Source organism: Papaver somniferum, chromosome 7, assembly GCF_003573695.1.
Source record: "Papaver somniferum cultivar HN1 chromosome 7, ASM357369v1, whole genome shotgun sequence".
Lineage (NCBI taxonomy): Eukaryota > Viridiplantae > Streptophyta > Magnoliopsida > Ranunculales > Papaveraceae > Papaver > Papaver somniferum.
Window position 1 is genome coordinate 12,466,004 of NC_039364.1, and position 13,725 is coordinate 12,479,728.

A 13,725-nucleotide genomic window follows, 5' to 3' on the forward strand; every position below is an offset into this window, starting at 1 on the left:
TTTATCGGATATCCGACAGCTTAGCCTATCAGAATCGATATCTGACTTTGATATCATATAGGATATTATCGGATATCGAATATCCGGTAGTGCTTAACATGTCGGATATCGGATTTCTAAATATCCGACGGATATTCTTCCATTGACAGGCCTATGCACAAATGTGCTTCCAAGTGCCATCCCACTCTACTACACGTGTTAAGCAAGGGGCAAATGCCCCCATTTTTACTTGGAGAAGAAGAGATTTTCTAGAAGAGTCGCACACATTTCCCATTTCTCTGCATCTCCTTTCCTCTAATTTGCGCACTTCTCTTCCGCTACTGCTTAACCTGCACACACTCTCTGCTTAACCTGTGCACCCTCAATTTTAATGGCGATAACAACAAAGAAGAAGCGTAAGAGAGTAGTAAAAGATGAATATCAAATGGAAAAAGCTAATAGAAAGCTTTTAATCGGATCTAGAGTTGAGGTGATCGGCTTCTTATTAAATATTTTGATTAATTTCGATTTTGATTTTGATCACTCTGTTTGTGGTGGTGGTGGTGGTGAGGATAATGCTGCTGGTGGTGGTTGTAATTTTTTACCACTACCCATACCACCTCAATTAGCAGAAACACAACCGCCATTACCATCTAGTGCATGGGTTTAGGGTACTGATTATTCGAGTTTTGTTTCTGTTGCTGTTGTTGGGGGTGGTGGTGATGGTGGTTGTAATGAAGGTGTTGATAGTAATCTACACCACCACCGCCGCCGACGAATTTATTGTAATTATTATGTTTCTGAATTTCTGATGATGCAATTTACTGGTACTTGTACTTAGTACAAAATAGTTGATTCCAATTTTGATTGATTAATTACTCTATTAACCACTAAATAGATTGATTTGTTCACTGGTGTAAGGGTTAATTCAATTTGGTGCAGTAGTATGTTTGTCTCTTAGGGTCTGAGAGAGATTACGAGTTCGATTCTCGCAATTCTTCAGACATGCATGATATGAGAATTTGTCATTTAGTCCAGTGGTATGATTGTGTCTTAGGGTGCGAGAGACTTTACGGGTTCGATTCTCGCAATTCCGTATGAGAGATTTCAAGTTCGCAATTCTTCAGACATGCATGATATGAGAATTTGTCATTTAGTCCAGTGGTATGTTTGTGTCTGAGGGTATGAGTTAATACCAGTTCTCTGGCACATTATGAGATTTTATCTGAGAGAACAGTCCAATTTTAATGTTTAACATGTGGTGTGAAATAGATTCTAGCTGGAGTTAAAATATAGTTTTGTCCTTTACGGCTTATTTTGCTTGTGCACCTTTGAGTTTTGTACTTGTTGGTATACCCTGTATGGTTGACATTCACTTAAGGAAACTGTTACCGTGTTGCGTAGATTTTAAGCATGCTTAATCTTTAGTTACGTCGGTGTGCTTATTCTTAGTTATTGATGTAGCTTACCTGAAAGTAAGTTCTAGGGCACAAGATGTTCGAGCCGCTAAATAGATGAGCTGGAGATTTTCATCAATTTTGCGGCTCGAGCATCTTGTGCCTTCGAACCCACTTTTCTGGTAATTAAGTTACATCAAATTGATGAACTGGATGTTTTGCTTTTTTGCAGGTTAGAAGTCTTGAACAAGGGTTGGCTGGTTCTTGGCATTGTGGGACAGTTGTTGCATGTAGGTATTTCTGCCGTGTTGTCCAGTATGATCATTTTTACTTGGATGACGAGGGTTCAGAAAGTCTCAAAGAAATGGTTCATGTTTCTGCGTTACTTGAAGGAGTTTTGTTACCAAAAGGTTTTAACTATCGTGGTATAATTAGACCAATTCCTCCTCCTTGTGAAAATGTGACTGGCGGCGGTCTAAATTTTGGACTATGTGTTGATGCATTCATTGATAATGCATGGTGGGAAGGTGTAATTTTCAGTTTCGAAGATAAATTATCAGAAAGGTTAGTATTCTTTCCTGATTTTCCTGATCGAAAGATAATAAAAAGTGACGAGCTAAGAGTAACTCAGGATTGGGATGAAGTCGAGGAATGCTGGACCGTAAGAGGTAAATGGAAGTTCCTTGAATTGATTGAGGATTATCCAATTGCTCTGGTTAAAGCTGCACAAATCTGGCATGACCTAAAGCAAAAGGAAGGCTTCAAGAATAATATCAAAGAGTGGACTTGTAATGTAACGTCAATGTGGGTTGATTTGGTTGTTGAGACTGTTTCTCAGAATTTGGATATATCTTCTGAGCTTATTTATAAAGTTATATCGGAGAAAACTGGTAATTATTCAGTTAATGAGGACGAGGAATGCGGGACAAACCGTTGGTCTTCTTGTGATAATGAAGAAGCTGTTACCATGCAGATTCAGGATTTGTCGATTTCCCGTTCTGACGACTTGAAGCTATTAACAAAAGATGTTACTAGTTCTAGTTTGGTTCGGGAAATAGATGATGGTGCTCATGAAGGAATGGAAGTTGTTGTATATTCATATGAAGGTTATCTTCCCACTTGTGATACGGCCAATCGAGAAGATGAGGCGCAAGGTGTTGGAACTGTTGTTGAATGTACTGTAAATGGTTCCTCGAGTGTTGAAGATGATGACCAAACTTATGGTGAGCCTAGGCTTAAACGTCTAACAAATATCGGGTCAAGTCAGAAAAAAATACAGACACCTGCAGATTCGGGATCAACAGGAAAACTGATGTGGTTACCTGTTGGCACAGATGTAATTCCTGAAGCTAAATACTTCCCTGAGGCATTAGAAAAATATTTAATGCCCGATGCAGTTAAAATAAAAAACAATGATTCTTGTGCTCGTGATTTACGGTTAAAGGCTAAGATGCATCTTTCTTATATGGGTTGGACAATCGAGTATAGAATGAGACCAAATGGTAAAAGGGCTGATTTACGTTATATATCACCAGAGGGGAGGACACCCTTGTATTCTCTTCGTTGCGCATGTCTGCGGGCTATAGATTTCCCTCGTCGTCGGCAGGTTCCTTTGTCCATGATCTGCAGAGAGGATAAAGGCTGTGCTTCTACTCCTGTTCTTTGTCTGAAACCAGAACCACTTTATTCAGACAATTTCGCAAGTGATAAAACACCTCATACTCGTCGCAAGTTAAATGTACATGTTGAACCTGAATATTGCCCTCAAGCTGTGAGAGATTATATGAATGGATATCAGTGTAATGATAGGCGCTTGAGAAATGGTAAAAATGTAAATCACTTGCGTGAAAAAGTAAAGAAGCACCTCTCAGCTGAAGGTTGGACTTTCTCTCTGCGTTTTCTGAAGGATAACCGGAGAGATTTTCGTTATACTAGTCCAAGTAGTTCTGTGTCATATAAATCTCTTGTGGCTGCTTGCGAAGGATATGTTAAAGAGGTAGCTGAGTTTTTGAGTCCATTCAGTCATGATAAGTTCCTTTCTACTACTATGCACCCCGAGGTTCTGAGGATATGTTATACCAAGCCATCGGGCGCATCACGACAGCCAAAAGTCAATCCAGAAGTTGGTATTATACCGGAAAAGAGAACAAGGGATGAGCAACTGAAGAGAAAAAGAAACAGTTATTCCCCACTTAGTGAAGAAAATTCGACGAGAACAAAGGTGTCTAGAACTCCATTTGGCAATGAGTGCAATCCAAACCATGTTCCACGTTCAAGCAAAAGGGCACGACAGGTTGTGGTACCGAGGTCTGGACATTGCAGCCCTCGAACTATTCTCAACTGGTTGATCGAAAATGATGTGGTTTTGCCAAGGGCAAAAGTCCGTTACCTGAGTGTAAGAGATGACTCTGCAATTGGACAAGGAAAGATAAACCCCAATGGAATTAAGTGCAGTTGCTGCCAGATTGTTTTTGGCCTGTATAAGTTTGGACTTCATGTTGGTAGCTGTTACACCCCTCCATCAGCCAGGATTTACTTGGAAGATGGAAGATCATTGTTAGACTGCCAGAAGCAGCTTCAGGAGAAGTGCTCAAATATCTATGCTCAAAAAATGGATCTGGTGCACAAAGGGAATGATGAAATATGCTCAATTTGTCACCATGGCGGCACACTGTTGTTGTGCGACCAATGCCCATCCTCATTTCACTTGAATTGCCTTGGTTTAGAGGTACGTTTTATCATTTGAATATTTACTTCAAATTACGTTCAGGGTAATTTTAGTTATTACTAGTATCTCAAATTCTTAGATTCAGTTTAACAACAACTGTTGATGCTGTTTAGGATGTGCCGGTTGGAAATTGGTTCTGCCCATCTTGTCGATGTAGAGTATGCGGCCAGCAGAGCAAGCTTGACTGTGATTCTGAAGAACATCCTACTGAAAAGAAAGTTCTGCGCTGTGATCAGTGCAATCATGAATGTAGGTTACATACTTCTATTAGCCAAGAACATGCGTTTTATTTTGCCTATTGAAGTGTTTAGTATTGCACCAACATTCCTTCACATATTATGTAGATCACGTGGAGTGCGTTAGAGAAACAGGATTGAGTAAGCTGGACTGTAACAACCAGAACAGTAATTGGTTTTGCAGTATAAGATGTGAAAAGGTAAAGGTATACACTCCCCTGCATTTCTCGTGAAAGTCATGTTCACTGGTTGTTTTATTTCAGGCTGGCCAGCATTGTTACTTTAATCAATGTCCTGAAGTTATTTTAAACAGAAAAAATATGTTTGTTTATAGGACTTGAATTAGATAAAGCACCTTTTTGTCGAAGTCGAATTATTAGTTTGTTTCTGGAAGTGATTGCCTCTGAACTTGGGTCAACATTCCACAAGATATTCATTTGGCCTTGTAACAAATTATATTCATAATGCTCTGTATTAGTATGATTTAAACAATTTTTTACAATAGTATTTCACATGCTTTTCTTAAATCTTTGTTACACAGATTTATGTAGGTCTCAACAAACTTTTGGGAGAGTCCGTTCCAGTTGGCAAGGATAATTTATCATGGACTATATTGAAATCCAGAAAAGATGCTCGTCAACCTTTTGTTCCATCTGAAATTGAGGTTGCGGTGGAATGTCAGAGCAAGCTTAATGTAGCACTCGCGATAATGCATGAGTGTTTTGAGCCCATTAAAGATACGAGGAGAGATCTTATTGAAGATGTTATTTTCAACAAGACGTAAGGCATCCTCATTGTTTAGTATTCAGACTCGTAATTAGTAGATTCAAAGAAAGATCAGATTCAGGAAGTTGGTAGAAGGTTACATGAGTCCACATGACCCGCGTATACAAATCTTATGAAAGTTTTTCTGTAGTCAGAGGGAGTTAAGGCCTGGAGGCTACTTTGGAGGATGGATTGCATCCTTCTTTTTCTCCCTTAGTGATTAGCTATTTTCATGCTAAATTTTTTATGTTGTAATTACATCGTTCTCTATGGTACATGACAATATCCAGGTCAGACCTGAACCGATTGAACTTTTGGGGATTTTACGCCGCAATTTTGGAGCGAGAAGATGAGCTCATCTCTGTTGCAGCTGTCAGGTTTGCTATTCTATATCGTATTAACCAGTGAATTAACTGGTATAACCGTCCACCATCTAATTCTTGTCCACCATCTAATTTGTTAAGTTCACAAATCTATTCCAGAATACATGATGAAAAGTTTGCAGAAGTACCGCTTGTTTGTACGCGTGTCCAACATCGTATGCAAGGGATGTGCCGAACTCTCCTTAATGTTCTTGGAGAGGTAATTTATTAGCTCTCTTCTTCTTCTTTTTTTCCTACCTAAATAGAAAGGCTTTCACTTGAACCCCTCTTACATGTATATGCGAGACACATGTATAATTACCAGATTAAGTCAAAAGCGTACGCAAAAACAATGTTCACTGTAGCTTGACTTGATTCAGGGGCCCTTATGAGTTATGACAATAAGGGTAGTAGTTACTGTTAGAATGTCCAGTCCATTTCGTTTGAACTGTGGTTTTTATTTACTGTGTCACTCATCTATTACTCATCTATTTACTGTGGTAGTAGTTACTGTTGGAATATCTCTCTGCTGCATATTCTGGTCCTGGAATTCTTTTTGTTTGAGATCCATAAAAGGATGACTCATTTAGTCGTTCACATTTGTTTTTACAGAAGCTCGGACAATTAGAAGTGGAGAGAGTGATTTTACCTGCTATACCTCAAGTGCTACAGACATGGACTACTTCCTTTGGTTTCTCTACACTGACAAATTCTGAGAGGTTAGAGTTTCTACCGTACACTTTCCTAGATTTTCAGGACACCAGAATGTGCCAGAAATTCTTAAGGACGTCACCTGTATCTATGAAACGAACAGCAGAAGTAGCAAATGGTGCGTAATTTTCCCTTCTTTCAACAAATTTAAACTCAGATTTATACACCTTTATCCTTGCTCCTAGACATGGAAATGATGTAGAAATAACTAATTTCAACAGAATTACCGAGAGAATCAAATGCAGATGGTCAACAGTTTGCTGGTACATGTACTCATGTAGATGCTCTTGCTGCTACAGTATTTCAAGCAGAACGACTTGAATGGAGTCAAGTTGCAGAGCAAGAGCCAGTAGTAGAGTACGCTTCTCATTCTCATCCCTTTTATTTTGCATTTTTGACGTCTCGCTCTGTAATTGCTCAAGTTGGGAAAATATGGGTCTTTTCAGTAGAAATGATGGTAGTCAAGTACTTCATCATATTACAGAACCCCACAAAAAACAAACATAGATGGACTGATGAATATGAGGATTCTAATTTTACTTTCGATTTAAAGTTTTCCCAAGATCCGAAATAGAAATTGTATAGAAACTTGGGAAATAGAAATTAAGATCCGAAAAAATGTAGAACATGAACTCGTGTTTCAGTTTAGGCTTGTAACCTGATGTGACCAGTTATAGTCTGCATTAAGATTTTTGTAAGATCTGATGACGTAGAATCTATCAGGAACTGTGGTCTAATGTTATGATGCTGGCCCATAATTGGTCATTATACACTCTTTTCTTGTAACTTTCCTTGGTTAAATATATTGCGAAGTACACCTTACAAGATTTTGTCTTGTCAGAGTTGGCGCAAAAAGTGTTCCCGGTTTATTAGTGGCTGCTCGTCCTCTAGATGTGGTATAGTTTCCCTCACTGAAAGAAACACCTCGTTACTTTCTTTGTCCATATCACGTTATTTTGTTACGGTTTATTAGTGTTTACCCATGTGTATGTTCACAGATGAGGACAGTACAAGATGAGTCTGGCGGAAATTGGCAAAACTGTGAGCCATGCATTGCTGGGAGGTTCTTGTTGGATGATAAGCCACATGAGTTCTACTCACGAAGGAAGATGTTAGGTGCTCATGTACATACCGCTCCTGCTGAAGAGACGTCAGACCAATTAACAACACCGCATATTGATGGATCCCATTCTTGTCAAGATGTAGTTGAGGGAGATAGAACAGATACCTTTAATTCACAAGAATTAGGATTGCAAAAGAAACGAAAGAGGCTCGAGGCTTCCTCAAGTGGTACAGTTAACAAACTCTCAAGGGGATCAAATGAAGATGTTGGCACATGTGCTGTACGAGCAGCTACTCGTGCTTCAGAGGAATCAGAAAAACGAACACCATATATCAGTCGTGACCCTTGTTGTCAAGATGTCTCCGAGGAAGGTACATCCGCATCTCCTTCAGAACAACTAGAAAAACCAACATCCTTTATTGGATGTCAAGCTGCATCTGAGGAAGGTACATTTTATTTCCACCCAATATTTACACCTCCCGTGGAGAATATTCAGTTGTGTTTGGGGTTTTCCCTCCTTGCAGATGATTTGAAAAGAGATAGTGATGGAGAGGGAACTGGTACGACTGTAGTACTGGAAGATGATTCTGAAGATGATGCAGTTGAATCACAAGTAGTGAATCTCGATTGTGGAACTGAGGAATTAGAGAATTCAGATAGTGGTGAGAGTTTTACACAGTTAGTGGATGATTTGAAGAGACAAGGTTTTGATGATAGTGTTGGAGAGATAAAGGGTATGACGCTAGTACTGAAGGATGATACTCCAACGAGCTCCTTTAAAAAGAGGCGACTCTGTTCAGCCTGTGAACCAAGTATGAAGGACGACGTTGTTGTGGATACCGATCCGCCGGCTGAGAATTTCTCTTCAGGTTTGTGCAGACAATTTGATTGATGTATTTAAGCTTCTATATTTAGGCTCTAGGCTATTTTTGCACTTGCAAAGTTCGTCTTGGTTTCTTATATTCCATATATGCATGAAACCACATATGCATCTTATGGTTTTTTTTTTGGTAATTCGGAATCGGAACGTAAATTCCTTTTGTTACTTGCTATTAGGTGGTGCTGGAATGGATCACCATTCGTTAGCTAGTTTGTGTTATTTATTTCCCGTAACTTTTATGCCCCAAATTAAAGAGCATACTTAGCTCCTGGCAGAGTTCCTGTTTAGGGATGGTAATACTCCAAATGTATTTTTTTATGTCTTTTTCGTATCTTTTTTGCCTTTCAAACAAAAGGAGGTTTCTGGTAAATTTTTTTGACTTTCTTCTCGGTTATTCAGGATCTTTATTGAAGAGCTGTATATCTGAAGCTGTAGTATTATGGGGGTCCTCTGAAGCTGCTACTTGCATTGAGGCAGAGAACATCTTCAATGATGACGATAATGAGATGGCTGATGCCTTTAGAGAACCAATTTCGGTCATTAGTGCCTGCGATGAAAGTCAGAATATGAAAGAAGGTAGATATGCCAGAGCTGTTTCAGTAGTCAAGAGGCTTTCTTATGGGGATACTTCAATTTCGAACGGTTTAGTGCGCTTCAACAATAATGACATTATTGATGGAGCGAAAGATTCTTTGCCGCGTTCTTCCATACATGAACCTGCCAGGTTAAGCTATTTTGCTGATTCACATGATGACTCTGGAAATTGGTCTGAAAGCAATGATACGGTGGATAAGTTTCTGTCACTCAACGACTCTAACCTGTCTCAAGAAGTGGTTCCGGAGAAGACTATCAAAGAGATTAATTTTTCTGCGTCAAGGTTAAAGGGCACTTGTGAGTTGGCTAAGAGAAGAACTACTGGGAGTCCAATTAGAGACATTAGTATCTTTGATTTCAGTATGCATGATACTCCGGGGGATGGGGAACCTGGTAGTATCTCCTGTAAGAGTGAAGCAAAGGATGGAAATGGTATGAGCCTTGCCAGAAGAAGACTTATTTTAGCTCCTTCGGACTCCAGGTTAATGTCAGATGAGCTGGAAGGAGCAAGACAGATGGCAGTAACTTCTGAGGTGGAGAGCAATCTCAACAGTTTGGACTTCAATTTGCATGATGCTGGTTTTGATTCTCCCCTGCAAAGATGTAAGAGTTTCGGTGCTTCCAAGATCCCAGCTGAACCTTCTAAAATCAGCAACGAACTGTCGACTTTTGTTAGTATTGAGAGAGCAATCGCCTCTGTAATGGAAGATGTTGGTCCTGTGCACATTTCTGAAGAATCAGAACAAGCAGCACTTCCATATACGGGTCGAACTCTGTCTGACGAAGAAGACACAATGACTACCTCACAAGAAGAACTGGTGAAGCAGCAGAAGAAACGAAAGAGGATTGATGAGTCAAGTAGTACTTCAGCCGCTGGAAAAGTTGATTACCTTATTGAAATAATCGGTAAACATCTTGAAGGGAAAGAAGACACTTTGAAAAGACGCGAAATTGCTTTGGAGAAGCAACAAATTTCTCTAATGAAGCTACAAATGGACTTGGAGAAGCAAAGGAACTTGTTGGAAAAGAAATCAAGTCTTGCAGATGGTCTTATAAAAGCACTTGCTGGTTTAAAGGATGTTGGGCGTATCTCTGTCGATGAAGCATTGAAGGAGGTTGGCTTTAAAGCATCTGAGCTCATTCGTTGAGAAAAGCTGCTTGTGAATAATTTTTGAAGTAGATGGTGTTGTGAACGTCCATGGTGATGGTTACAGATACTTGAAATGTTCAGTACAGTCTTTTTTTGGTTCCCAACTACAATAACAAAAAAAAAAAAAAAAATGCATCTCCAAATTTTGATGTAGTCTTAGTCTATCTGGAGATATGTTGTAGTATGACCAGTTGTGTCCTTAAATTTCTTGATTGTAGATAGTTTTTCTGAATTCATAAGGTTTTTTTTTCGGATCGGGGCAGCGGTGTTTTGGTTACAAGACCTGGAGATTTTCAGAAGTGAAAATGCAAACAAGGTAATCCTGTGAAAAACAAGATCGCCAATGTCCGCTACTAAACTCCGGTTACCGGCATTATCCGTGGCAGAGGACCACATTCACCATTAGAATGTGGCGGAGAACAAGAAAAGTAAGATCTTTAATCATATACTCTTTATATTTATCTATTGTTTAAACTTTTATTAATCCAACTATAAATTTGAAATTGAACATCAAAATTACAATATAAATACGTATTAAAAACAAATTAAGACCAGCAAGCACAAACTAAAATTCTCTTGCTTTTCCTTCAAATAATTCCTTTATATTCCACAAAAAAATTGAGCAAAAAGTAAAATAATTTCTGAATCAATCATCGCTGTCTCACCATTTCATTGTACTGATTCAATGATTCTTGTCTCTGTAATCTCATGTCTTCATTGAATTTGTTAATAAAAGCTTCAACTCTCCGATTCAAATCATCTTGACTCAGTGACGGTTCTTTCTTATGAGTATTCTTACGAAGCTTACCTGGAGATGATTGATTATTATTGTTACATCTTTCAGTAAATGTCTCTGATTTCTTCATCAATTTTGGAGTTAATTGATCTTGTTGATGGTGACGAGCTTCCCAGGTATCCGATTTCTTCAAGTGTCGTGTTAATGGCATTGATCTTCCATCTGTTATCGTCTTCCATGTCGTCTCCAGTGTCTCGTGTCTCTTTGGTTTCGTCACTCCTAATGTCTTTCCACCTGAAATTGAACCACGAATCCAATTTAGAGGCACAACAATTTAATTTAGAAAAAAAAAAGATTAGATTTTTACCTTCAGGACTTGCTTTGACAGATTTCTTGTGATTGAATCTTGAAGAAGCTGGTGGCTTTTCATTATCAGTCTGAATATTCTCCATTGAATCTGTTCGAATTATTGGTGGTGTCCAAGAAGATCTTGAAATCATGAAACCATTTTCCTTATCATCATTCAGTACTAATTTGTTCTTCATCTTCTTTCTTTCTGGGATAATCAAATTTTCTTCTGCTTGTTTCTGCTCATGATACACCTTTGGTTTCTTCAAATCTTCAAACTCAACTAGATTTGTATTCTTTACTGCAACTTCATGGTGATGATGATGATCATACCCAAACCCAAACATACCATTGGTAATTAGATTCTTTTCTGCAACTCCATGGTGCTGCTGCTCATACCCAACAACTTGATGATTCTGATCATAACTACTCATACCCTCGAATCCCGTTCTAATTTCCATTGAATTCTTCATATTCGTCATCATCATCATTGTATCATCATAACCAACGAAATTATTAACAGCTGGAGCACTAATAACAGGTACTAATAATGGTTTGAACTCTTGATTCTTATTCTGATGAAATCTTGAAGAAGCAGCGATTGTAATAATAATCCCATTAATAATCACATACAAATAAGGAGGAGTTAACCAAGATAAAATTGAACTCCAAAACACAGGAATTTCAGATATCAAGAACTCTAATACCACCGGTACAGAAACCTTCAAAAGAATCGCCATGGATAAAACTCCAGTAGATATAAGCAATACCTTTAGAGAAAATGCCCAGTTGCTCATAACTGCCATTCTTCTTCTTCTTCTGATGCTCCTAGCTCCTAGCTCCTAGCTAATTACATACAGTTTGTGAGAGTGAGATGGATGTGGAGAGAAAGAGAAAGAAGATGAAACAGAGGAAATGGTTTTTTTTTTTTATAAAGAAATGTTATTAGTCTAGGAATCTAAACAGCTACATAATTAAATGGTTGTTTGATTGATAAGAGGATACAGAGAGGAGTCAGGAATGGTGGGGGGTGGAGGAGGACATTAACTTTGGATAATGGGAGAGAATATTATTATTTTTTTAAATTTCTCAACGGTCTTATATTCGACCGTTGCATGCGGTACGCTCCTGTGTTGGTTGGTCCGTGGGGGATATGGGTCCCACTGGAGCGGGTACTAAGAAATGAATGCGACCAGGTGGGTGGTGGTGATGGTCCAGGTCCACGGTTAGCCGACCATATGGTTCTTTCTAGCTAAAAATGATTCCCAAAGTTGGTCATAGAAAATCAAAAGAAGAAGGTGAGGTGAAAATGCTGAGGACTTTGAGCCGTGATAAAAATGAAAATGAATAGTAATTTTCTACTGTTAAAAGTATTTCAAAATTATGCTCACAATGGTAAATTCTAGTGGTATTTTGTTGAGGATACTCTTTATTTATTTATTTTTTCCGTGAAAAACATATACCTATGATCATCCTCGAGGTAATATTATTCGCTTTAGAAAATGACTACTTGTCGAAAATCACGGTAATAAACTATAAGGGCCAGCCAAAGGCTAATTTTGGGCGAACAAGAGAGACCAAATTTTTTTTTTTTTACATTTTACAATGCAGTTTTATATCTGATGCCCGCTCTCTCACCATTATTCATCAGTTTGATCCTCACTTGACAACATAATTTCAATATCATGTGTATTCAAGATTAGATTCTTTAATTATGTGTACTGGGATCATCATGTATATTAAAATTAATAAGTATGTCTTTACTAGTTCTTCTAAATCTTAAATTTCAATTGTATTTTCCACTCCCTGACACCTAAAGAGAAGTGTAAACATGCAGTATGCATTGGTCGGTTTAATGGATATATTCAACCGAGATGAACGGACGATTAGCTGCAGCATTAAATTCTCCTGCTGCATGTTCACAATATTCCGAACTCTCCATATTTTATGCCATGCCATGAGGGAGAGATGGAGATCTCGCTGACATTGTGTACGTATGATCGATCATATCTAATATAGGGAGCGGATAATTTGTTAAACTCACAAGTCACACTGCAGGTCAATGTTAGTTATTGTAAAAACATGGTGACCTAGCTAAGAAAGCATGCTTCATTACTCTTGTAAATCAGCAGCACCATCAAATGAAGGGATAGATGACACATATGTCATCTGGCGGGATCGAGCTTGTTTCCTAATTCATGCTTTTTGTTTCTAGCTACTTCATTAATTTCCGTCGCAACTAGTCTAATTGTTCAATCCTTTCCTTTGTTTGGAATAGTCGACTTATTTGCTGATCGAAGTTGGTTGGGTTTTAGTCAAGCTGCGCCTGACTTCCGTTAAAATATACGAATGCGAAAGCTGCTACAAATTTAGATGCCCGCAATCTTTGGTTGGGATCCTAGCTAGCGGTAAGAGTAATGTGTGTACACTCAACACCCAACAGCCAGCATGCATTGAGGTTCCCTCTTCCCTGCATGCCCCAGCAAGAAATCTGTGTTCGCCTTATATTTTCGTATTATGATTACTTATTAATTTATTTTGCTAAAGCACCGCTAAACTAAAAAAAATCTTGGAAAGAAAGATTTACAAGGAAATCTCTGCAGAGGGAAAAAGTAGAGCTCCTCTAATTTAAGTAATTTGTGTATACCATTTTTATTATTTGAATCTACTGCTATTTAAGTGATAATCGAGGATGAAAGACAAAAACGAAATGTTTGTCATACTAGTAGAGAAATGTTTAGCATGGTAGTCATATGTTTGTTGTTCCATTGGTCCA

The 13,725-nt window shown here is 38.4% G+C and overlaps 2 protein-coding genes across 2 annotated transcripts; one reads left to right on the plus strand and one right to left on the minus strand.

Moving 5' to 3' along the window:
• Window positions 1-370: 370 nt before the first annotated feature.
• Window positions 371-10,127, plus strand: LOC113294128. Its single transcript, XM_026542547.1, has 13 exons — window positions 371-469; window positions 1,609-4,104; window positions 4,218-4,353; window positions 4,449-4,540; window positions 4,882-5,120; window positions 5,396-5,482; window positions 5,588-5,687; window positions 6,080-6,296; window positions 6,400-6,535; window positions 7,020-7,074; window positions 7,177-7,687; window positions 7,766-8,110; window positions 8,521-10,127. The coding sequence occupies exons 1-13, from the start codon at window positions 371-373 to the stop codon at window positions 9,861-9,863; spliced, it is 5,856 nt and encodes a 1,951-aa protein (XP_026398332.1). The 3' UTR covers window positions 9,864-10,127.
• Window positions 10,128-10,350: 223 nt separating this feature from the next.
• Window positions 10,351-11,943, minus strand: LOC113295659. Its single transcript, XM_026543989.1, has 2 exons — window positions 10,969-11,943; window positions 10,351-10,895 (listed from the first exon to the last, which is right to left on the minus strand). The coding sequence occupies exons 1-2, from the start codon at window positions 11,753-11,755 to the stop codon at window positions 10,516-10,518; spliced, it is 1,167 nt and encodes a 388-aa protein (XP_026399774.1). The 5' UTR covers window positions 11,756-11,943; the 3' UTR covers window positions 10,351-10,515.
• Window positions 11,944-13,725: the final 1,782 nt, after the last annotated feature.

What these genes read in the sequence shown, in the direction of transcription:
- LOC113294128 (XM_026542547.1), top strand. Translation starts at nt 371, where the DNA reads ATGGCGATAACAACAAAGAAGAAGCGTAAGAGAGTAGTAAAAGATGAA. An exon ending in TAATCGGATCTAGAGTTGAG is followed by an intron (nt 470 to 1,608) that starts GTGATCGGCTTC and finishes GCTTTTTTGCAG; the next exon opens with GTTAGAAGTCTTGAACAAGG. An exon ending in TGAATTGCCTTGGTTTAGAG is followed by an intron (nt 4,105 to 4,217) that starts GTACGTTTTATC and finishes GATGCTGTTTAG; the next exon opens with GATGTGCCGGTTGGAAATTG.
- LOC113295659 (XM_026543989.1), bottom strand. Translation starts at nt 11,755, where the DNA reads ATGGCAGTTATGAGCAACTGGGCATTTTCTCTAAAGGTATTGCTTATA. An exon ending in TGTCAAAGCAAGTCCTGAAG is followed by an intron (nt 10,896 to 10,968) that starts GTAAAAATCTAA and finishes GTTCAATTTCAG; the next exon opens with GTGGAAAGACATTAGGAGTG.